Source organism: Bos indicus x Bos taurus, chromosome 27 (assembly GCF_003369695.1).
Source record: "Bos indicus x Bos taurus breed Angus x Brahman F1 hybrid chromosome 27, Bos_hybrid_MaternalHap_v2.0, whole genome shotgun sequence".
NCBI lineage: Eukaryota > Metazoa > Chordata > Mammalia > Artiodactyla > Bovidae > Bos > Bos indicus x Bos taurus.
This window is the reverse complement of record NC_040102.1, coordinates 32,987,897-33,012,313: the sequence shown is the minus strand read 5'-3', so window position 1 is coordinate 33,012,313 and position 24,417 is coordinate 32,987,897. Positions and strand designations below refer to the sequence as shown.

Here is a 24,417-nt window from a genome sequence, read left to right as displayed (position 1 = left end):
TGACTGAAGTGACTCAGCATGGCAGGCATAGGAGACAATATTAGTAAAGGTACAGTGGTGTGAAATCCCAGCGTGTACAGTGATTCCAAGTAACCTGACGTTACCAGTGTACAGAAGTGACTTGAGTCTGGAGATGGGGATGGGGACCTTGCTTGGAGGGCCTGTGTGCTCTGTGGGCCAAACTACTTTGGCTTTTTCTAGAAATCATTGACAGCTTTTAAACAGAAAAGTGATGTGGTTAGATTTACAAATTAAGTAACCTAGGAATGTATTGAAGGGGTAATTGATCTGAAGACAAAAATGGGTTATTTATATGACACCTTTAGAGCTACTTCCGATTCCAAAAAGCCTGAATAATGATGTCAGTATGAGGAATTTTAACCTATAATGAAATATGAAGTGTTTTTTTCTTGTGGAGAAGAAACTGATGTTAAACATAGGAAAATAAGTACATACAGCACGGTGTGTAATTCTGTAAAGTAGAATCCAGCAGTATGTACAGTCTACAAAAGGAAATTGTTCACATTAGGATAAGAATTTGTTATGGTGACTTAGACTTTACATTTAACATGTCATGAATACTTGAGTAGCTCAGTTGTTCATCTGAAACATCATATGCTTTTTTTTTTTTTTTTTTAGACTTTGTATCTGAGATTGACTTAAGTAAACTTTTCTGTTATCACTCCTCTCCTGAACAAGCTGGAGAATGAATGGCCTAAAGCTTTAGTTGATAATTTTCAACTGTTTTCCTTTAAAAAATGTCTATGGAGCTTCCCTGATGGCTCAGTGGTAAAGAATCCTCCTGCCACGGGTTTGATCCCTGGTCAGGGAAGATCCCACATGCCTCGGAGCGACTAAGCCTGTGTGCCACAGCTACCAAGCCTGGCTCTAGAGCCTTGGAGCCACAGTTATTCAGCCCACATACCACAACTACTGAAGCCCGTGCACCTAGAGCTTGCATAGCATGACTAGAGAAAAGACCATGCACCAACGAAGACCCAGAACAGCCATAAATAAATAAACAAAATTATAAAAAATGTTTGTGAACAGCTTCATCAAAAATAAGGGAAAAGTATTCATTCATTGATTTCTTTTCATCTTTTTTTTTTTTTTTCATTCACTGATTTCTTTCATCTTAAAAACCAGTGTGAAAACATTGGTCAGAGGAAGAATTTGTCCTAAATTGTTGGCCTGTGGTGGTTTCATTTACTTGGAACTACATATTACAATGGACCGAATACTAGTCCATTACGTCTCCCACCAAATTGTTAGCTCTGGGCAGCGGAGCTAACGCTCAGGAAGTGTGCGTTATGATTTCAGTAAATAATTCAGTAAATAATTACTTCAGTAAGTAATTCAGTAAAGTGAATGTTTGTGTTGCTGTTTACTTGACATACTTAGGGACTGTGGGCAATGCGTTTACTTGTCAAGAGCCAGTTTGTGGGGCAGAGGGCCTCTGTGTGGATTCTCCATTTACAGGATGTCTGGCTGAGGAAGTCACTTAATCACACTGGCCTTCATTTTCACTTGTGAAATGGGGGTAGTAATAGTATTTCCTCAAAGACCTGTTTTGGGGAGTGAAATAATCACAGAAATGTGAAGTATTTGAGATAGTATTGACGTGTAGTTAAGTCCTCAAATGCTAGTCATTATTACTATTACTTTAGTAATACAAAAAAGGTTAAAACATCTTTATCAGGGCTTTGTTAATGACCAAGGTGTGAGAGTTTTTGATGACTCTTGTGGAGTAGTTTTAAAATGTGTGGGTGAAAAACACCTAACCTCCAATCCTGCCTGTCTTTCGTGGTCTAGAGGCCTCCTTGCCTACATGAGCACTGTTCTCAATGTCTGTTGTAAGTGTGATGACACACAGTGTAACTCTTAGTCACCTTCTGTTTAATGTTGTTTACATTGTTTACTGTTTTATGAGTCCTGACCATAATATCCTATCTTGTCTTATATACTAAAGAAACTGTAAATGCCTTTGGGTCAGAGATCAGGTTTTTCCTAAGTTCTGTGTGCCCAGCATTGTGCTGAATGATAATATTATGGTAACAGCCAACAGATACTGAGCTCTAACTCTGGGCATTGTCCAAAGTACTGCTCATGGATTCTCTTAATTCCTACAGCAACACTTTTGCTGTTGTTTAGTCACTAAATTGTGTCCAACTGTGTGAACCCATGGACTGCAGCCCACCAGGTTCCTCTGTCCATGGAATTCTCTAGGCAAGAATACTGGAGTGGGTTGCTATGCCCTCCTTCGGGGAATCTTACCAACCCAGGGATTGAACTCGCATCTCTGGCTCCTAATTCTCTATATCAGTGTGTCTGCTGTTTGAATGCTGGCCACCAGACTCCAGTATGTATAAAAATCACTATGTAAAGAATTTTATAGTTTCAAAATATCTTTTTTTTTTTTAATTATCAAAATTGCTTTCTTGATTGCATTATTGTGTTATTTGGAGGTGCAATATGAGAAAGTGTGGCTCTATTCATGCTTAGACTTCCTAGAAAATATGATACAGTGAGCCATTTGGCTGAGTTGGTCAGAATACGCTGTCAAGATTTAATGCATGCTGTTCTGCCTTAAGAAGCAGTTGCTTTTTCTTTTTAATATTTCTTCCAGCCCCTTAGCTAAATTTTTTTTTTCCCCAACATTTCACTTTCAAATTTTTCAAATCTTTAGGAAAATTAAAAGACTATTATAGTCGACACCTGGATTAGTTGTTAACATTTTTTGCCTGCTTTGTTTTACTCTAGATATATGTACTGTTTAAATGTTAAACCATTTGAAAGTTGTGGATCCTAGGACACTTTAAATATTTAAGCATAGCTCTTCTAAGAATAAGGACATTCTCTTACATTAACAGATTAGTGTTATCATACCCTTGAAAATTAACAGCACCATTGTTTAATAGCTAGTTATTTTATTTATTTTTGAAATATTATTATATTTATTTCTTTGGCCGTGCTGGGTCCTAGTTGCTGCAGGCAGGACCTGCAGTTGCAGTGTGTGGGATCTAGAACCTGGGCCCCCTGCATGGGGAGAGTGGAGTCTTGGTCATGAGGGAAGCCCCTAGTTTGCGTTTTAAATTTTCATTTTCTCCTAAACACTGTTTTTTACCTCATTGTGTATGCTTGTGTTTACATCCAGGATTTAATCAAAGTTCACGAATTGCACTGGTCTTTTCAAATAAAGAGTTTTGTAACTTTCACTTTTTTAAGAGCCGGGGCCAGTTTTCTGAGAGAAGGTCCCACACTTTGGATTTGTCTGATTGCTTCCTCATTTTGAGGTTTGGTGTAAGCACTGGGAAGGGGACTTGGGGAATGATGATGTGTGCATGAATCACACCACGAGGCCCAGGAGGCCAGCTGGCCCGCCTCTGGTAAAACCGTGTCTACTCCCTCGTGTGAAGTGCTCTGTCCTGTGCGCAATCCTGTTTGCAATTGGTAAGCCACCTGTAGAGTGATGAATATTGAAACCGTCATTTAACTGGTCCCATTTTTGCTCAAAAACCCTTAGTGGGTCTCTCCCCATTTCCTAGAATGTAAGAGTGTAAGGATATTTTTTATGAGATATATACTTTGCAGATACCTTTCTCTCTGCCTGTGATTCACTTTTTTTCCCTTTTAACTGTGTCTTTTGAAGAGCAAGAGTTTTTAATTTTGAAGTCCATTTTATCCATCTTTTTCTTTCGTAGGTCATGATATTTGCATCCTGTGGAAGAAATCTTTGCCTAACACAATCGGATATTTTCTCCCATGTTTTTAGTCTAGAAGTTTTATGGTTTGAGTACCAGGTTTATGAACTAACTTTAAGTATTTTTTTGTATAAAGTAAAGTAAGGGTGAGGTTTGCTCTTCCCAAACAGCTATCCAGTCATATTTTTTTTCCAGCCTTGTCTGTTGAAAATACCATCCTTTTTCCTTGAATTAGTTGTTGTTGTTCAGTCACTATGTTGTGCCCAACTCTCTTGCAACCCCATGGACTGTAACCCTCCAGGCCCCTCTGTCCGTGGGATTCTCCAGGCAAGAATACTGGAGTGGATTGCCATTTCCTTCTCCAGGGGATCTTCCTGACCCAGGGATCGAACCCGTGTCTTCTGCATTGGCAGGCGGATTCTTTACCACTGAGCCACCAGGGAAGTCCTTTTCCTCGAATTACTTGACACCTTTGTGGAAGATCAGTTGACCATGTAACTATGGGTGTCAGTGTTTCTGTTTGTTTTTTTGCAATAAGCATAACTCATTTTCTACCAAACCAGGGATTAGTGGGTGAGTAGAGTTACATTATAGGCGAATATCCCCAGAAATCCTGCAGGTCAGTGAAGGTATACTAGTTTTAAGCCCTTTGAAGTCAGGGATGCTTTCATTCATTTATTAACTGAACAGTATTGAATATCTAGCCTTGAATAAGATATCCATAGTCCCTGTGCTTGTAGAGCATGCAGTGGAATGAGGGAGAGAGACCATAAAAAGGCAAACGCATATTTGTATAAGGCATGTTACTGTAAGTGCTGTTATAAAGGACACAAAACAGACTCAGTGAGGAGAGGGTGCTAAGGACTGCAGAAGTCTTCTCTGAGAGATAATGAGTGTTCAGGTAGTTGGAGCAACAGAGGTGAAAATTCCAATGACAGAAATGAAGTGGGCACATTTGAGAAATTGATAAGAAGCCCCTGTGGCCGGAGTGCGATGCTTCTGTGGCGAGTGATGGTAGATGACTTTGGTAGTTTACAAACTGAGGCCTGAGCGCGCAGGCATGATACTGAGCCCGGATTTTACTTGAGTGCCACTGGGAGGGCATTGAAGGTTTTGTTGCTTATTTTTGCCTATTTCAGTAAATCATGTCATTACTATCTAGATGAATAACTCAAACATAACCAACGGCTCAGAAACCTCCCTGTGGCCCCCTTCCAGTGTCTACAGCACCATTTTCAAGAAAGCAGCTACTATTCTGACAGCCGTCCCCATAGATTTAGGCCTAACTTCATCCTGTTTCTGACCCCTGTGTAAATGAAATCACACTGTGTACTGTGTAAGTGGAATCGCCGTGTCTGACCACTTTTGTTCAAAATGACGTTTGTGAGAGTCCTCCCTATTGTTCGTCTTTCCTGCTATATTTTGAGGGGCGGTTGCACGGTTGGATTCATTTTTTTAAAGGTGACGGGCCATTCTCTGGGGACGTGGGTTGTGTGGAGATCGGGGAGACGGTTGTGCAAGAGCCTCGGTGAGGAACCAGAGGTGGAATGAGATAGACCAGCGTGAGTCAGATGCCTGGGGAGTAAGGCTCGGGTATTTTATGGATCGGCTGGACAAGAGTAGAAGTGAGGGAAAGGGGTGTGTCATGATTCCCAGGCTTCTGGCTTCTGCAGCTGGTAGGTGGAGGTTTCATTTTCTTCTCAGGGGAAGGACTAGGGGAAGGACACATTTAAGTAAAATAGAAACTGAGAGTTCACTATTAGACATTTTAAGGTGCTTGTGGGATGTGAGTGAAGCTGCCTGACAGGCCCTTGGGTTGTGTGTCTGGAGCATATTGGGTTAAAGTGGGAAGTTTGGGTAGTTCAAAGATTATGAGGCAGCCGCCATGTAGAGCATCCCATGCTTGGTCGCTCAGTCCTGTCCAACTCTTTGCGACCCATGGGCTGTAGCCCCCAGACTCCTCTGTTCAGGAGATTTCCCAGTAAGGATACTGAAGCAGGTTGCCCTTTCCTCCTCCAGGGGATCTTCCCAACCCAGGGATGGAACCCGTGTCTCCTGCACTGCAGGCAGGTTCCCTACCACTGTACCACCTGACATTACTTGGTTCTGTACTGGAGTTAAAAGATACAAATTTCACCATTTTATTCAACTTCTGTTGGTCGTGTGACTAAGGGCAAATCACATGATCTTTCTGAGCCCCATCCCTTCTCATGTGTAAGATGGGGGTAATACTTTGCATCGTAGGATTAAATAAAGTATATTAGGCCACAGTTTATAGATATCTGGCTCAGTGGATGCTCAGAAAAGGTCATTCATGCCCTTGCAATTTGGGTTGGTAAAAAAAAATCAGATTGTGGAAAATCTCGAAAGGCACAGAAGAGACTTGGTGTGTGAAGTTCAGAACATCAACATAGGAACAGACTCGGTGCAGGTTGGCTTTAGAAGCATCCCCTGGCAGCTGTGCAGGAAGAGACTAGAGGTGAGAAATACCTAGAAAATCAGTTGTTGTAGTTCCAGGATCAGGTGCTGACGAGGGCCTGGCCTGACATGGATATAGAAATCAGAGAACAAATCAAGGACTTCCCTGGTGGCTCAGCAGTAGAGAATCTGCCTGCTAATACAGGAGCTATGGATTTGATCCCTGGGCTGGGACGATTGCACATGCCGCAGAGCAGCTAAGCCCATGCACCGCAGCTGCTGAGTCTGTGCTCTAGAGCCCAGGAGCGGTGACTGCTGAAGTCCATGCACCCTAGCGCCCGTGCTCTGCAACAGGAGCAGCCACTGCAATGAGAAGCACACACGTGGCTGCTAGAGAGTAGCCTACACCCTCTGCAGCTAGGAAAAAATGCCTGAGTAGCAGTGAAGACCCAGCACAGCCAAAAATAAATAAATAAAATTGTTTTTTTAAAAAGGAGAACAAATCAGAGTTCAAAGGAATAGGTACTAGACTTGTCCAATGTTTAGTTTTATGGCTTCACTGAGAAGGAAGAATCAGTCACCCTCATATGAACCTGAGGCTCCTGGCCTGGGAGCTGGAAAAACAGTGGAAGCAGCGAGCAGTGCAGGGTAGTCTGGAAGCAAAGCTGAGTTAGGAAAGGACAGTCTGCTAAGCTTTGAACATACGACTCTCAAGACGATTTTGTGTTGTCTCTGGGTGGTTGGATAGTCTCTGGCATGGGGTCTCGTGAAAGGAACACAGGATTAGAAAGCTAAGAGATTGATTCTTTTTCAGGCTTACTCGCTAATTAGCTTTGTAGTCTTGGGAAATTTGGCAAATATTGAATGTAGTTATCTGAAAAATGAAGCTAACACCTGCCCTGTCAGCTTTACAGGATTGTTTGGCCGATCAAATAAGAAAGTGTGTGAAAACACTGTGTAATTGCAAACTCGTATGCGTGCATGTGTGCTAAGTCACTTTAGTGGTATCCAGCTCTTTGTGATCCTTTGGACTGTAGACCACTAGGCCCCTCTGTCCGTGGGATTCTCCAGGCAAGAATACTTGGGTGGGTTGCCATTTCCTTCTCCAGGGGATCTTCTCAACCCAAGGACTGAACCCATGTCTCTATGTCTCCTGCATTGGCAGGTGGGTTCTTTACCACTAGTGCCACCTGGGAAGCCCTCTAACTTTTATACTGTAATTGTAATATAGTAATGTTATTTCTTTTCTTAGTTCAAACTAAAATAAAATATTTGGTTATAGGGCTAGAGAAGAGAAGGGGGAAAATGCCAGACTTCTTAGAAGTTTGTGTTTGGAACTAAGTCAGAAGTATCAGAAATCTGAATTGTTGTTCAGTCGCTCAGTCATGTCGGACTCTCTCTGACCCCATGGACTGCAGCACACCAGGCTTCTCTATCCTCTGCCGTCTCCCAGAGCTTGCTCAAACTCACACCCATTGAGTTGGTGATGCCATCCAACCATGTCGTCCTCTGTTGTCCCCTTTTCCTCCTGCCTTCAATCCTTCCTAGCATCAGGGTCTTTTCTAATGAGTTGGCTTTTCATATCAGTTGGGCACAGTATTGGAACTTCAGCTTCAGTATCAGTCCTTCCAGTGAATATTCAGGATTGATTTCCTTTAGGATTGACTGGTTTGATCTCCTTGCAGTCCCTGAGTGCATGTGCCTGAAAACCTCTAAAGACTATGGGATGTTATCTGGAAGCTGATCTTGTGTATGACAGTTACAAGAACCAAAAACACAGATTGCATGATGTCAAATGCTGGTGTTTAATTTGCTTTCAAGTTGGAAGTTTGGAGAACTGTTGAATTCTACCTGTATACTTGCCCCATGTGTGTTTACAGAATTTAGAACATACTTTCTTGTGTCTGTGAAGTACATATTTTTGTCAAGGGTCAGATTAGGGTAAGGTTCAATTCTTAAGCTATATATGATTTCTAACCTTTATGAGCATTATCAGTATGATATGCTGGTTAGGAACACGGACTCTGAGACCAGACTGTCTGTTGGGAGCGTTAAATGGTGTCCTGTTTGTAGAGCTCTTAGAGTGGCTCCTGGCATGTACTAAACTGTCTTTTAAGTGTTAGTGGTGGTTATTATGAAATGGTTAGTTGCTGTTTTAGCAGTGACCAAGCAATAAAGAACAGAGTTGACCAAAAGGTTCATGTGGGTTTTTCCATACAATGTAATGGAAAACATCAAATGAACTTTTGGGCCAACCCAATACGTGAACAAAAGAAGCAAATCCTCTCAGAACTTAACATCTGAGGAAAGTGGCAGTGGCATGATGGCAAAAATCTTGGGCTTCAGAGTCAGAGATGCCTACATGCAAATCCTAATTCAGCCTCCTTGGCGTTGGGGTTTAAGCAAGCCCCCGAAGAACGCCTCTGCAGCTCGCTTTCTTTATCTGTGAGCCAGGAGTCACTCCACCTTGAAGAGTTGTTTTGAGGATTAAGTGAGATATGTAAAAAGTGCTTGGCCCAGAGTAGATGCTAAGGAAGTGGGAGTGCTCTCTCACATCCTGTGGCTGCCCCCCTCCCCCTCACCTCACTCCAGTATAGAGCAGTAAAGGCAGTTTGATTTTCTGTAAGCTCTCATATTCATTCGTTTGCAAGTTAAGAACTGGTAACATTCATTCCACTTGCAAACATCAGAATCAACAGCTGTTTTATTGGCTACACCTTGGAAAATGTTGTCCGCTTTTATTTCCTTCTTCCCTTCACTGTTTTGGCTTACTTGCTTTATCGTTTTTCTACTAGAACCACGATGGTGAACATTACCAGTAAATCACGGAATTGAACTGGGCTCTAGTCTCCGAATCCACTTCCCTGCATTCTGCCCTCTACAGTTAGCTCATCAGACTTGACACAGTAGTGAAATCCTCTCAGCCTTAGAGCTTTTTAGAAGAGGTGTTTACAGGATTTTCAAAATTATATCTGGGCAGTCCATTAATCTCCTGTCTCAGGATGTGGACCTGTCAAACCTATGACAGAGCAGAGTGGTCTTAAAGCATTTCCTAACAGATGCTCATCCATACTGTAACATTGTCACACGGTGTGGGCAATTCCAGACACCTTCTAGAGAAGGCACAGTAACTGTAAGTAAAGCAGTGACCTGGCCAACAGTGTGCAGCAGGATTAGCTGCAATATGGCCTTAAAATACTCGTGCTCTATATATGGAATCTAGAAAGATGGTACTCATGAACCTACCTGCAGGGCAGCAGTGGAGATGCAGACAGAGAGCAGACTTGTGGGCATGGAGGGTAGGGGTCAAGGCAAGGGTGAGACGAATGGAGATAGTAGCATGGAAATATATCCAGTACCATATATAAAATACACGGCCAGTGGGAATTTGCTGTATGACTCAGGGAGCTCATGTGACACCCGAGAGGGGTGGGATGGGCTGGGAAGTGGGAGGGTGGTTAAATGGGGAGGGGACATATGCATACCTATGGCTGAATCAAGTTAGTGTATGACAGAAACTAACACAATATTGTAAAGCAGTTATCCTTCAACTAAAAATAAATAACAAATACATATAGAACTGGAAAAAAAAATACTCATGCCCTAGGCCTCACCCCAGATTTACTGAATCAGGGTCATCAGTATATAGATCTTGACATGTGCCTTTTGTAAAAGTAAAGATGATTCTATTATCTGTATCACTGATTAAAAACAACTAGACCAGGTTCGATGCACGATACTGGATGCTTGGGGCTGGTGCACTGGGACGACCCAGAGGGAGGGTATGGGGAGGGAGGAGGGTTCAGGATGGGGAACACGTGTATACCTGTGGCGGATTCATTTCGATATTTGGCAAAACCAATACAATATTGTAAAGTTTAAAAATAAAATAAAATTAAAAAAATAAAATAGGAAAAAAAAATAAAAACAACTAGATACTGGCGAGAGCATGGGAACTAGCTGTCCCCTCACACTGTTGGTATGAGTATAAATTGATATGGTACAGCCTATAATAAACTGTTCTATAGAACAGTTGTACAGTATCATCGGAATTTCAGACCTGTCCTAGAGAAATATATATACGCATAAAGATACAGTTTCAAGAAAGTTTTCTGTAAGCCCATTTATAATATCCAAGAGTTGTGAGCAACTGAGTGGTTTTCATGGTTAAATATGGTAGATTCCACAGTTGTTTACAGTGTGACCACAGCCACTTAGAGAGTAAAGGATGTATGAGAATGATCTGTACATGGCTGATGTAGAAAGATAGCTAGGATTTATTTTAAGTTGAATAAGCAAGTCACAGATTAAACTATTTTAAACATTTTGTGTGTAAATATATAGAGAAAGATCTAGAAGAATACCCACTGAAGTATTTACAGTGGTTACACATGACTTATTCGGCCTTTTAAATTTTGTATTTAAAATATTTGCGATAAGATTTTATTATTTTTGTAATAACAGAACCACTGGACAAAACATGAATGATCCAAGGAAAACTCCCATGGAACTTAATTTGTATGCGTCAAGACACTGCTGATTTTGCAATTACCAGTTTTAACTGAGACTTATAATCTCTAACTTGGGAAACAAAGGAATGTCAAAACTATTTTGCATGTTTGCAAAGAGGACAAAATTTTTGTTACTCAAGTTATTATGACAGTCATTGAGTTTCAAACAGATAAGCATTACAATAAAAAGTGTTTGTTCTGTGTCAGAATCACATTGCTGCTTGTTTTAAAAACAGTGTTTGTGCAGATCTGGATATGAAAATGGGCTTCAGAATATTTTATTTTAATCCTTTGCTATTGATTAGCCATCTAGCCTTTGAGGTTATTAACTAACACTTTTTGATCTTTCTTTTAAAACTTTAGGCCCGATGAGAGAAAGGGAAAGTTAAGGATGCTGGAGCAGAACAATGGATTTCTCTTTCTCTTTCATGCAAGGGATCATGGGAAACACAATTCAGCAACCACCTCAACTCATTGACTCCGCCAACATCCGCCAGGAGGATGCCTTTGATAACAACAGTGACATTGTTGAAGATGGTGGCCAGACACCATATGAAGCTACCTTGCAGCAAGGCTTTCAGTACCCACCCACAACAGAAGATCTTCCTCCACTCACGAATGGCTACCCACCGTCCATCAGCATGTACGAAACTCAAACCAAATACCAGTCGTATAACCAGTATCCCAACGGGTCCGCCAACGGCTTTGGTGCAGTTAGAAACTTTAGCCCCAGTGACTATTACCATTCAGAAATTCCAAACACACGACCCCATGAAATTCTGGAAAAGCCTTCTCCTCCACAGCCACCACCACCTCCTCCTTCGGTACCACAGACTGTGATTCCAAAGAAGACTGGCTCACCTGAAATTAAACTAAAAATAACCAAAACTATCCAGAATGGCAGGGAATTGTTTGAGTCTTCCCTTTGTGGAGACCTTTTAAATGAAGTCCAGGCAAGTGAGCACACAAAGTCAAAGCATGAAAGCAGAAAAGAAAAGAGGAAAAAGAGCAACAAGCATGACTCATCTAGATCTGAAGAGCGCAAGTCACACAAAATCCCCAAATTAGAACCAGAAGAACAAAATGTAAGTTGAAACATCTTTTTGAAAATTTTTGTAATATTTTCACATTTACTGGAAGTCCAAGAGATCTTTTTCCAGTTTTATCTCTTCAAATGTAAATATTTCTGATAACTTATTTCTTCTGATCTCTGGCAAGGAGCTTGGGTTATGATGACAGGTGGTAAGTAAATATTTGTTGAGTAAATGAATGGACATCATCAGAGTAAAGAAATATTTTAAAAACATGTGACACTAAAAGTCTTGCCTCCGATGTCTTTGTTTAGCAGTCTCACTTAATCTTGCTTGTAATAAACTGGCTTCTGAAGATGAAGAGGAAAGTCAGTGAGAATATGGTTAATGAAATTGGTTTCCCATTGTTCCAGAACTTCAGCTTTTTTTTTGGTCTGGTTGCACCAGGTTTTCCTGGCTGCTCGTGGACTTTCTCTAGTTGTGGCAAGCAGGGGCTAATCTTTGTTGCAGTGGGCAGGCTCCTCATTGCAGTGGCTTCTCTTGTTGCAGAGCACAGGGTCTAAGGCACTGGGGCTTCAGCTCCGTAGTTGCGGCTCCTGGCTCTAGAGTACGGGTTCAGTAGCTGTGGCTCATGGGCTCAGCTGTTCCACAGCATATGGGATCTTCCCCAACCAGGAATGGAACCCATGTCTCCTGCATTGGCAAGCAGATTCTTATCTACTGTGCCACCAAGGAACCTCCTGGACCAACGTTTGCCAGGAGAGCTTAGATTTACACTCATCACTAGTGTGTTTGCTGCAAAATAACCTGAGGTAAACAAAGGAACTCTTTATTAAAATCAGAGTTAGTATTCATCAGTTCAGTTCAGTTCAGTCACTCAGTCGTGTCCATACATACTCATTAAAACTTCAGGTAGCATTTTATAAAAGTCATCCTTTGGTAGTAACTTAAGATGCGTGCTACTAATTTTTTTTTTAACATCTCTGAGGCTTCAGTTTTAATTTCCTTAATAACGAGGTATGTAACAAATCAATTCTAGCTTGAATGAAGAGTTTTTCATTAATATTCTAATGTACAAGTATGACTTGAAGATGTCCCCAGACCTATTTGGGAAGAAATGAATGCTTTTCTATCTGGTATGCAAGTTAATTTGTTATCTTCTATTCAAAGAAATGTTTACATCTTACCAACTCATCTTTTCCTTAGTAGCTGAGTTCCACTTCTTTATGCAGATCAACATGATCTTTCACTGGAGTAAAAGGTCACACTTGTCCTAGGCTCTCACAAGTGTCGGTGTGATAAGTCAATATGTTTTTCTCATTTTCTATTGTTTATCTTATTCAGTTAACAAATATCCACTGAGTACCCAATGTGTGCTAGACACTTTTCTAAGAATTGAAAGTTGGCCAGCAAGTGAAAAGATGCCTACTTCCTAGTAAGAGGAGCCAGAAAATACACACACACACACACACACACACACACACACGTGTGCGTGTGTGCATGTAAACGTGTCTAGGTTCAGATAGTGATAAGTGCTATGAAGAAAATAAAACTGAGTGATGAGATAAAGAGAAATTGTGGACACTAGCAGTTCTGCCATCTTAGTTCTGTAGCTGTAAAATGACACTGAAGCTAAGTGGTTTATGAAATGCCTTTAAATTTCTTAAGTCATTTATTAAATGCACTCCCCCTCCCCACACAGATCTTAGCTCGTGTAGTATCTTACACTGCTTATTAAGTGAATGAATCAGTGAAAGGAGAGGAGTTAACTTTTTCCCCTCCAAATACATCCACTGTAGTATTTCTTTCACGGACCTGCAGTGAAAAGACATGCGAAGCCCTGGTGACTGTTGAGATCACGAAAATGCATAAAACCTGAATTTGGTTCTAGCTGAGGTTCTAAGAACCATCTTGCTGGCCCGACTTTCTTTTGCTGTAAAGAATCCGGCAAATAGGAGAATATCCAATTTTACTTACTAGGCTAGACTTCTTGCCTCATTGATAAAAATATTAAAATGTACAGTTTAAAATATATCTCACAATAGAAATAGGGCTGGAAGCAGTTAGAGGCAAGAGAAGATAGCCTATTCATTTTTCATATCCACTCTGCTTTATTGGAATCCAGGAAATAGTTCAGTGCAATGATATGTCTAGTAGTCACTTTTCAGTGAGACTTTAAAGCCGATTCTGTCTTTGTTGGTTGTCTGCTATGTCTGACCGTTTATATCACTTAAACCTTCAGTTAATGGTTATATCCAGGAATTAGAATGGTTAGATGTGATTTAAGAGTTTTAGTTCATTTTCTTTTTTTTAATCATGTAGAAGAAGGAAATGGCAACCCACTCCAGTGTTCTTGCCTGGAGAATCCCAGGGACAGCAGAGCCTGGTGGGCTGCCGTCTATGGGGTTACACAGAGTCGGACATGACTGAAGTGACTTAGCAGCAGGGGCATAATTTAATATTTCATTATTTAGGATCTTACAGTCTCTTGGGGTAAAGGAATGTCAGTTTGTTTGAAGATATAGACGTGGTAAGTGGCATTGATTGCTTTAAATGTTACCAAGACCATTGCCTTAAAGTTGAGCTTTGGGGGAAAATCTAGGGTTGTTTTTTTTTCCCTTGTTTTTCTCCCCTCACCCACCACATTTTCTTTCAAAGAAATGTAGTGAAGAGCTAAGCTCTTGTTAGTTGAATTTGATTAATTAGACTTTTATGGCACACACGGGGCAGGTCTAAGCTTATGGGAAGGTGCCATAAAAGTGATGCTGCGCTCTGACAGTAGAACATTGAAGCTGGTGTCCCAGGACCCTGCTTGTTGTTAGGGCTATGCCTCTGCTAAGCCGTGCAGACAGGGATGTGCATGCATCAGCCTGTTTTTTTTGTAACCGTGTATGGTTTTGTAGGGGTTTCCTTGAACAACGTTCCTTTTGCTTCCTTGAGGATGGTTGATTTAAGTGTTTTAACTTTTGATACCCTTGTGACTCCTGGCTGTCGCTAGAGGTCCACACCCTTGGTGTCCAGAGGGCTCGGAAGGGAAAGAGAAGCCCACGGAAGTGTCTGCAGACACCACTGGACAGCTCCCCTTCCCCTTCGCCCGAGGGAAGCCCAGTGAGAGCTGGTGCCTGGAATGACTATCCTCAAGCTGGGTTCATTGATAACTACATCTAGGTGTACAGATGTATATTTCTTCCTTAAAAGCTCACTCATATGTTCTTTTTTGAGACAGATAAAGCAAACAAAGTCTCATCTAAAAACAAGATTCCACTCACTCCTATTTTCTTTCCTTTTTTCTTAGTATTCTCTCTCCGAGTATTTCCTCCCAATTCTGAGCTATCTTTCCTTCTAAAGAGCGGCTGTTCTGTGGAGCAACCTAAGTACATCTTTCCAACAATGAAGATGTGTGTCCAAACAGCTCAGCAGCAGGAGACCTGCTATCACTACTGAAATTGTGTATTTTGTAAAGCTGCTTTAGCTGCTTTCTCTCCCACCAAATTAGAAACATGTGGAAATGTTTCTGCACTTCTTCCTACTTGGCAGGTGTAATGCCTCAGGCATGTGAGCGTAGGCTCTGTTTAAACACTGGCTTCCACCAGCCCTCGGTGGGCTTATCCACTAAGGCCAGGCCCAGTAACTCTCAGCTTGCCGTTTTCACATATAAAAAGCCAGACAGCTTCTTTGGCCCCATTAGCACTAAGTTAGAGGTTATATCTCGTTCTCCAGCCTCAAATTGTTAGATCTTAAAATCCTTAGAAACTGTTTATATGCATTACGAACTTACAGGTTATTCAGAAAGTAAAAGAAAAAAATGCATGAGCAGTTTACTGGCTGTACATTTTTCTTTCCACCTTCAATGATGACATAAGGTTTTGGTTCCTGTAGAGAATACGATTTTACTTAATGTTTGAAAACTCTTAAGGATTTGGAACTCTGCCGGATTTGATGTGTATTATTCATCCTGATAAATTTCTTTCTTGAATTTTAATAAAAATACTAGATATTTGTGTGTGTGTGTGTGTGTGTGTGTGTGTGGTTAGAACTGCGTGGCTTGCAGGATCTTCGTTCCCTGACCGGGGATTGAACCCGGGTGTTGGCAGTGAAAGTCCCGAGCCCTAATCACTGCACCACCAGGGAATTCCCCCAGTTTTTTTGAAAGGAATATTTAGGGCAATAGAATTTTATTTTAGCTGCCATTAGCATATTTTTTTCTACCAGATTAAGAAATTTCCTATGATTCTTTACTGGAAAAAAAAGGTCTTTCCACGTGAAATCAGCTAAAAATGTAAAGAGATTGTATACCCATAAAAATCATTCACTTGAAATTAAGATGACTCTAAAGCTATGAAGAGTTCGCTCACTGTCATCTTTTTCTCTGATGCTTTCTCTTCCTAAAGCAGCACTGTTAGTACCAAAAAGGTATCTTCAGTCCCTGTTTGGTTTTAATCTCTTTTAAGCTTATCTATCTTTTGAACAGTCGAAGGAAAGTGGATTTTATACCCAGCAATATTTTATCTGTTGGCAATTTCTGACTCCTTATTTTTCTTGACTCCTAAGCATTTGACTGCCATTGACCATTTCATCTTAAAAACTCCCCTTCTTAATTGATGTTTGTGGTAATATGTTATCTCTCTTTACCTTTCTTTTGAGCTCAAGTCTCAGATCTCCAAACGCCTCCTAGATATTTCTGCTTTGCTCACATGTTAGCACGTTTTGCAATGTATATTCACGTTCTATTATTGCATTACCTTTATTTGACTTTTTTTTCTTCTATTTTTATAGTTTGAAAGTTTAGAATAAATCTTCTTAGGCTTCTTTTTCTCCCTTGTCATTTCTTTCCTTTTAAAATGACTGTGTTTATAAAAAAAAAAAAAAAAAACTTAGTTCTTTGAATGATTTTAACTTTGTTTCAAGCCAGCCTGAAGGCAAGGCAGGCTTCCCTGATGGCTCAGTTGATAAAGATTCCACCTGCAGTGCAAGAGACCCTGGGTTGGGAAGATCTCCTGGAGCAGGGAAAGGCTACCCACTCCGGTATTCTGGCCTGGAGAATTCCATGGACTGTATAGACCATGGGGTTGCAAAGAGTCGGACACGACTGAGCGACTTTCATTTAAAGGAAAGGCAAACAACCTGGAACCAACCAGGAAAATCAGGAAGAGATAAGACATTTGAATAATATAAAGATTTTGAAGGAAATCCTATCTTTAATCCAGAAAGGGAGAAATGTTTATGAGCTTCAGATCAGCTCTTACAATAGTAGGATTCCATCATCTGGCAGAGATGAGTCACTCCTTATCTGTCTGGCCTCAGAGTTAAAGGTCCTTGCGAACGCTCCGACATCCCCAAGACTGAAGGCAGGGGAGGAGGAGGACTTGCTTTCCCAGCTACGCACAGGCTTGCCCAGGTGGCCCTGTCCTCCTGCTGTAGCTTGAGAATTCAGAAGCTGAGGTCAAGGCTTGCTCTATATCTTTGGACTGAAATGAAGCTGCTTATGCAAATGTGGACAGTATTTTTAAACTGCCTCGTCACACCAGTGACCGGGGGTGGGAGGGGGGGAATTCTCACTTGAACATAGGTTTCTGTCTCCTGCTCAGTGAGTGAGTCCTATCGGATTAGCCAGTCATAGCACCGCCACGGACGATCAGACAGAGCTCACGTAGTGCCGCCACCGCCTTCTTCCACGCGGGCTACTTCCAGTATTTTCAGTAGCCTCCTCATTAAACATCCCGCCTCCCCTCTCGCTCCTTTCCAAGATATTCTCCACACAACAGCTAACACGATCGTTTTAAAACAGAAATTGGCACGTGTTACTTCTCCCCCTAATCCTCCTCTGAGGCTTTCATTGCACTTGAGATAAAACCCTTGAACATGGCTCACAAGGCCCTGGTGAGGTCGCCTCCTCCCCTCCTGTTTTGTAACCTCTCTCCTCTTTGGGGCAGTTGTGGCTGCCGTAAGGGCTCCTTTGAAGTTCCTACCTTTGTTTAACCTCGGAGACTTCACACATGCTGCTATTCTCTGGAATGTTCTTTCCCCCACTTTTTTTTACTGGACTACAACTCCTCTTCTTTTGGTTCAGATTATACTTTCTCAGAGAGGCTTTTCCTGATAGCTGCATGCCCATACACTGTTAACTTCTCTTCGTACATTGTATGAGTGTATGTTTGTGTTGAATTCCCAAATGGTTCAGCGGGTAAAGAATCTACCTGCAACGCAGAAGACACAGAAGACGAGGGTTCAATCCCTGGGTTGGGAAGATCCCCTGGAGAAGGGAATGGCAACCCACTCCAGTATTCTTGCCTGGAGAATCCCATGGACAAAGGAGCCTGGTGGGCTATAGTCCATGGGGTTGTAAAGAGTGAGACATGATTGAGTGACTAACCGTGCTTCATGTTTGTCTGTCTGTCTGTCCTACCTACCTGTGAGCTCTTTGAGGTCAGGCGTCACATCTGTATGTTTTGCCATTGCACACCAGCTTCTAGAACAGGCCAGGAACTCTGGGCGCTGTCCAGTGAACGACCGACACGTGGGGATTGGCATATGAGTCTCGCTTATCATTTCCTAACAATTTTCACAGTTTCTTTTACTTAATAAAACTTTGTTTTTATAGCGGTATCTTAAATGTCTTGAATGGAGAATAAGTAACTTCTAGAATTAGCCATAGTTTTTAAGTGAAATTAGACCTAAGTGAATGGTCTCTTAGACCTCTCTTTTTTTTAAGTCATCTACATTAAATTCTGTTCTTTGACAAGTAAGAAGTTTTTGAATATTTTAAATTACAAAAGCAATTGCTTTTTACAGAAAATGCAATATACAGGTATCTGTCTTTTCTCCTCATTTTCCTAATCTCCTTCCTCAAACATAACTACTCTATAATCAATTTATTGTACAATGTATCAAATATTTTTCAAGGCATGTCCAGGTTATTTTTTAAAATATTTTTTTAATTTTATTTTTTTGGCTGCACTGGGTCTTGGTTGCTCACGGGCTTTCCCCAGTTGCAGTGTGAGGGCTTCTCTTGTTGCAGAGCATGGGCTCTAGGCTCCTGGGCTTAGCTGTTCTGAATCACGTGGAGTGTTCCTGGACCAGGGATCAAGCCCGTGCCTCCTGCGCTTGGCAGGCAGATTCTTAACCACTGGACCACCAGGGAAGTCCTTACAGGCTGTTTTTAAATAACAGGACGATGTTGAGGGGTGTGGGTTACTGACTTGAGATCGTGTTGCAGTCACCATCCCTGTGCCTAGATTTTCTCACTTTGTTTATTTCTATAGGACAAGTTCCTAAAATACAATTGTTAAACTAAAGAGTTTGAGTTTTGCTCCCAAATTGCCTCCTCAAAGGTGTGTAGAAATCAACTTTTAAATAACGTATTTGTAGGTTTTTATGAATAGGAAAGTAATGTGATGTTATTGTAGGCAATTTGACAAATATAGAAAAGCACATCCAGAAAATCATGTAGTCTGTCTTCTGGTGGTATCCTTCTACTCTTTTTTTTCCTGTACACATAAAAATTATTTTTCCAGGATTGGAATCACATTATACAAACTGCTTTGCAGTTTATTGTTTACAAATAACATTATATTGTTATTTTTCTGTGTCACTTAAAAATTCGTATTAAAATTCTACTAACTAGTTGTATTACAGTTTATTTAGTTAACTCTGTACTTTTGGACATCCAGACTAATTCTAGTATTTGCTCTTGTAAAATCACCAATGTGATTGTCTTTGTATGTATGTTTGTGTGTATATATGTATGTATCAGTGCTTTTTCAGTATACATTTTTAGAATGGATTTGCTGGGTCAGAGTCTGAAAATTTAAGGCTTTTCATACATATTACCAAATTGTTCTCTAGAAAAATTCCAAGTTACTTCTTACTAGCAATCTCAGAGTGCCCATTTTTCTGTCCTCTGATAGGTTAAAAAAAAATGAGACTCAACAGATTAAGAAATTAAGTTTTTAAATGGATAGCGTAAGAAGTAGGAGCATTGGCTGTGGTGTAGAGTGGACATGGGATGTTAAGACACAGTGTCATATGCTGTGGACGTTATACTCCTCACATTATTCAGTTAACGTATGTGCCTGATTTCCTGTTTCGCTTTCTGTTTATATGTGTGTCACTGTTCTTTGGTTTGCTGCCATTTTATTCTTTTCACCCAGAGACCAAATGAGAGGGTTGACCCTGTATCAGAAAAACCAAGAGAAGACCCAGTGCTGAAAGAGGAGACCCCGGTGAGTGGCTTAGTGAATACTGTCTAACCAAACGTGGTATGAGAAGGTGGGTGCAGAGTGATTAAATCAGGACACACATAGCACCGATTATTACTTCAGGAATTTTACTGAAATACATCTTGGAGCTGGCTTAAGAGGCAGTTTTGTTTTTTTTTTAGGGAATTACTTTCTTTTAAAATCTATGACCATTTTTTCATACTTGTGAATTTTTGAGATCACTTATCAATAATTTGGCGATAGAAACCATCCATCCTAATTTTAGTATTTGGGGTGGGGCTTATTAATTATTTTCCTCCTCTCTTCCCTTTTGCTAGATATGGATAGCAGGCATCAGACAAAAGTATGAGTGAAGATAAATTTTCCATGGTTAGCATGTTTGATGTATTTTGTACATTTTTCTTTTTAAAAGTTTCTTTTCTACTGACAGTTTTTTATGACCTTTTCCTACAGGTTCAGCCGATGCTACCTTCTGTTCCAACAGCAGAGGCGTCCGCTGGTGTGAAGTTCCAGGTCGGCGATCTTGTTTGGTCTAAGGTGGGAACCTATCCTTGGTGGCCTTGCATGGTGTCCAGTGACCCCCAACTTGAGGTGCACACCAAAATTAACACAAGAGGTAAGAAGAGGCATGAATGGGTATTGGGGCAAAAAAGTGACTCTTAAGGGTTATTATGAATATAAAAGTACATACATGATAATATAATCTGACTCCACAAAAACACATATGTGTGTGTGCACTCGTGCTTAGTAGTGTCCAAGTCTGTGCGACCCCCGGACTGTAGCCCGCCAGGCTCCTCTGTCCGTGGGATTCTCCAGGCAAGAATACGGCAGTGGGTTGCCATTTCCTCCTCCAGGGGATCTTCCCGACCCAGGGATCAAAGCTATACCTCAATGCCAGTTTTTGATGAACTGTGTAATAACAACGGTTATCTTAACTGGCAGAGGCTCTACAGCTGACATAGTCCTTGTTTTCCCTTGAAACATCCTATGTTTGTTTTATAATTTCTCTCACATTTCTTTTTTAAAAACAAACAAACCTTAATCTGACTGTCCTCTGGTATGAATTCCAAAAGAAAGCAGACCTGTAAGTAATGAAACACCTTATGTGAGCTTAAAGACATTTGGGCCAAGCTTTCTTTGAACATTTTTGTTTCATCTTTGATGCCTGTGGGTACTAATTTTTTACTCAAAGAGGTGCTTTTAATCCTGATAAATTTTGTGAGATGCTTTTTTCCTCCTTAACTCCCATTTTATTTTTGTGGTTTTTTGAGGTTTTGTTTATTTTTAATTAAAAACTTTCTTTTTACTCCATTTTCAAATCTGTAAATTTACTGAAACATCCCTAAATATTTAATGTGATAAATAAGTATACTTTGAATGGCATAGAATCCTACCTTAGGAATGTTAATAAATGTTAAGAAGATGTTTGACCAAAATCTATAGGGTAGATTCCTAGGAATGGACTTGCTTATTAGTAGCCAAAGGAAGGTTGGAGTTTGGAATTTATTTCTGGATATTTGCTTTGTGGAATCACTTGTCAGTCCCTTATTGCCTGTGACAAGTTTGCACCTATTTCTTTTTTTCTCATTTTAAACTTCCTATATTGGTGCCTGTTCACTGTTATGAGGCGGAAAAAGGTCCGACAAGTCAGATTTGTGATGAGATCTGCCATATTTGCAACTGTTGTGCTGCCCAGCAAGGGATCCAGCCAGATGCAGAAGACAATCATCTTGTCATTATAGTGCACTGATTAACGGTTGGGGAGACTGGAAGCATCAGTGGGGCAGAAGTTTAAAAAAAAGGAACATTACCTACTGTCCAGCACAGGGAGCTCTGCTCAGTGTCACGTGGCAGCCTGGGTGGGAGGGGAGTCTGGGGAGGATGGAGGCGTGGGCATGTGCGGCTGCGTCCCTTGCTGTGCACCTGAAACTACCACACAGTGTTAACCCAGGACAAAATTATGAAGTTTTTTAAAAAGTACATTGTTGAATGTCCACTTTTGTGCAAGGCACACTGTTGAACAGTTCTTTTGTAGGACTTCCCTGGCTGTCCAGTGGTTGAGACTCTACACTTCCAGTGCAAGGAGTGCAGGTTTGATCCCTGGTCAGGGAACTAAGAGCCCACATGCTGTGTGGCATGGCCAAAAAAAAACCAACAACACAAAAACAGCTCCTTTGTATGTGTTCTTAAGCAGCCCTTGTGGCATCAACACTGTGAAGCAGGGCCTAATATCATCTTGCTTCAGATCTGTAAATAGAGTCTCAAAGGAATCTTCCTCCATCACCTTCACTCTTAACCGCTAGTGTATAATAAGGGGAGAAAATAACTGAACCCCCTGCTCATGAGTTATAGAGGCTGAGGAAGGCAGTCCTAGTTCCTTCATTTATGTAGTAAGAGTGTTAGACTATTAATCTCTGAAGTGCCTTGCACTTTTAATAATCTGTGAATATCTTGAATGAGAGAAGACAGGGACAAGGATTTCCCAAGAGGGACAAGCCTTCTTAGATAAAACAGTGCGTGTCTGGGCCTCCAGAGCATTCTGAGATCCTGCATTACGTGAGAGCTGTGGTTCCTCAGTTCTCTCCCCTTAGAAAACCAGCCTTTTGGGATTATATAAAGAAATTTTTTTTTTTTCTGGGATACAAAGGAAGGTACAATTTATGCCTCATCTTGTATTTCAAAGGAAGTATTTGCATTCATTTTATGAATTAATCTGGTCTGGTCCTCAGTACTTTAGTGCTGGAAAAACTGAGTTTTGTTTGTACTATTGAGGAAACCAAAATCTGAGAATTTAGGTTTCAAAAATGTACCTTCTGATAATATCTTCAATTTTCTCTTTTCTGCAATAGTTTTTGAAGTAATAGCCTTCCCAAGATACGTTTTACGTGCCGTAAAGTTCACCCTTTTAGAGCGTGCAATCTGGTGGTGTTTAGCACATTTACAGTTATGCGGCCATCACCATGACCCGATGGGCTTCCCTTGTGGCTCGGCTGGTAAAGAATCTGCCCGCAATGCAGGAGACCCCAGTTCAACTCCTGGGTCAGGAAGATCCACTGGAGAAAGGGATAGGCTACCTACTCCAGTATTCTTGGGCTTCCCTGGTGGCTCAGACAGTAAAGCATCTGCCTGCAATGAGGGAGAAAGGGAGGATCCCCTGGAGGAAGGCATGGCAACCCACTCCAGTATTCTGGCCTGGAGAATTCCGTGGACTATTCCTTGGGGTCGCAAAGAATTGGAAGTGACTGAGTGACTTTCACTTTCACCACAATCTAATCTGAAAACTTTTTTTCATCAACCCAAAAAAGAAGTCCCGTATCTATTAGCAGTCACTCCTCATCCCCCACTTTCACCCCCCAGCCCTGAGCAGCCACTAACTACTTTTCATCTCTGTAGATCTGCCTTTTCTGGACATTTCATATAAATCAAGTCATACGATATGATGCCTTTTAGGTCTGGTTTCTTTCACTTAGCACCACGGTTAGAAGTTCATCTATGTTGTCTCTTTTTATTGCAAGATAATATTTCATTGCATGCCTGTGCAGTGCAGTTTTAAATGAAGTAGTTTTTTGACAGTTTTTCTGAAAACCAGAAACACAATATAAAACTTGATTTTGGTGATTACACTCTACACGTGATACCTGAGAAGCATTTTGTGTTGCTTATTATCTAAACTGCTTTGTAAAATTTACCTTGAATTTTATACAGTAATCTTTGGTTTCCATATTGTTTTTAGTCAGTATTGCTATTAGTCAGATTCTTAGCATTGGAAAACATAGTTAACGGTTTTCACACATAAAGAGATAATTCTTTGAAAAGCACATTGAAAGATGTTTGGATCGGATACCTATTTTAAGTTGTATTTTATCGTTTAGGTCTTTCTCATTTTAAGTTTAAAAGTTAAAACTGAAATGCTTTTTCTGCTTATAACAATACATTTGGTCAGAAGCCAGAGGTGCCCAGTCTCATCCTCCAGATATGGAACTTCATTCTATATGACAAACTCTAGGTTTATCCAATATGATAAAATTAACTATTAGAGAAATGAAAAGCCTCCCCTTTCAAAAAAAAAATATACAGTACAGGATCCCTGGGGACTTCCCAGGCGGCACTAGTCCTAAAGAACCCTGCCTGCCAGTGCAGGAGACATAGAGATGTGGATTTGATTCCTGGGTCGGGAAGATCCCTGGAGGAGGGCATGGCAACCCACTCCACTATTCTTGCCTGGAGAATCCCATGGACAGTGGAGCCTGGCGGGCTGCAGTCCGTAGGGTCACAGAGAGTCAGACATGCCTGAAGCCACTTAGCACACACACACACAGAATCCCTGATTGTGAGCCTAGATATCATGCAGTGTCAAATTATCATAGTTTCTAAAGGCTCACTCTTAGCGTCTCTGTTTTGTAGCATACTTATCCTGGGAACCAGTCTAAGAGTAGCACCACTGGAGAGCTATGGTTCTCAGATGTTTTGGTCCCAGAACCCCTTTTACTCTTGAAATGTGAGGACTCTAAACACTTTAGCTTTATATAGGTTATAT

General features: G+C 41.0%; 1 protein-coding gene across 4 annotated transcripts in view; it reads left to right on the top strand.

The window, feature by feature from the left end:
* The window catches only part of NSD3 (nuclear receptor binding SET domain protein 3), a 103,677-nt gene that overhangs the window by 24,062 nt on the left and 55,198 nt on the right, over positions 1–24,417 (top strand). For all 4 annotated transcript variants that reach the window (XM_027529669.1, XM_027529671.1, XM_027529670.1 and 1 more), the window contains exons 2-4: positions 10,994–11,715; positions 19,812–19,883; positions 20,334–20,496. In XM_027529669.1, coding sequence (XP_027385470.1) covers positions 11,038–11,715; positions 19,812–19,883; positions 20,334–20,496 — 913 coding nt within the window. In that variant the 5' untranslated portion in view covers positions 10,994–11,037. The remainder of the gene's footprint in view (positions 1–10,993; positions 11,716–19,811; positions 19,884–20,333; positions 20,497–24,417) is intronic.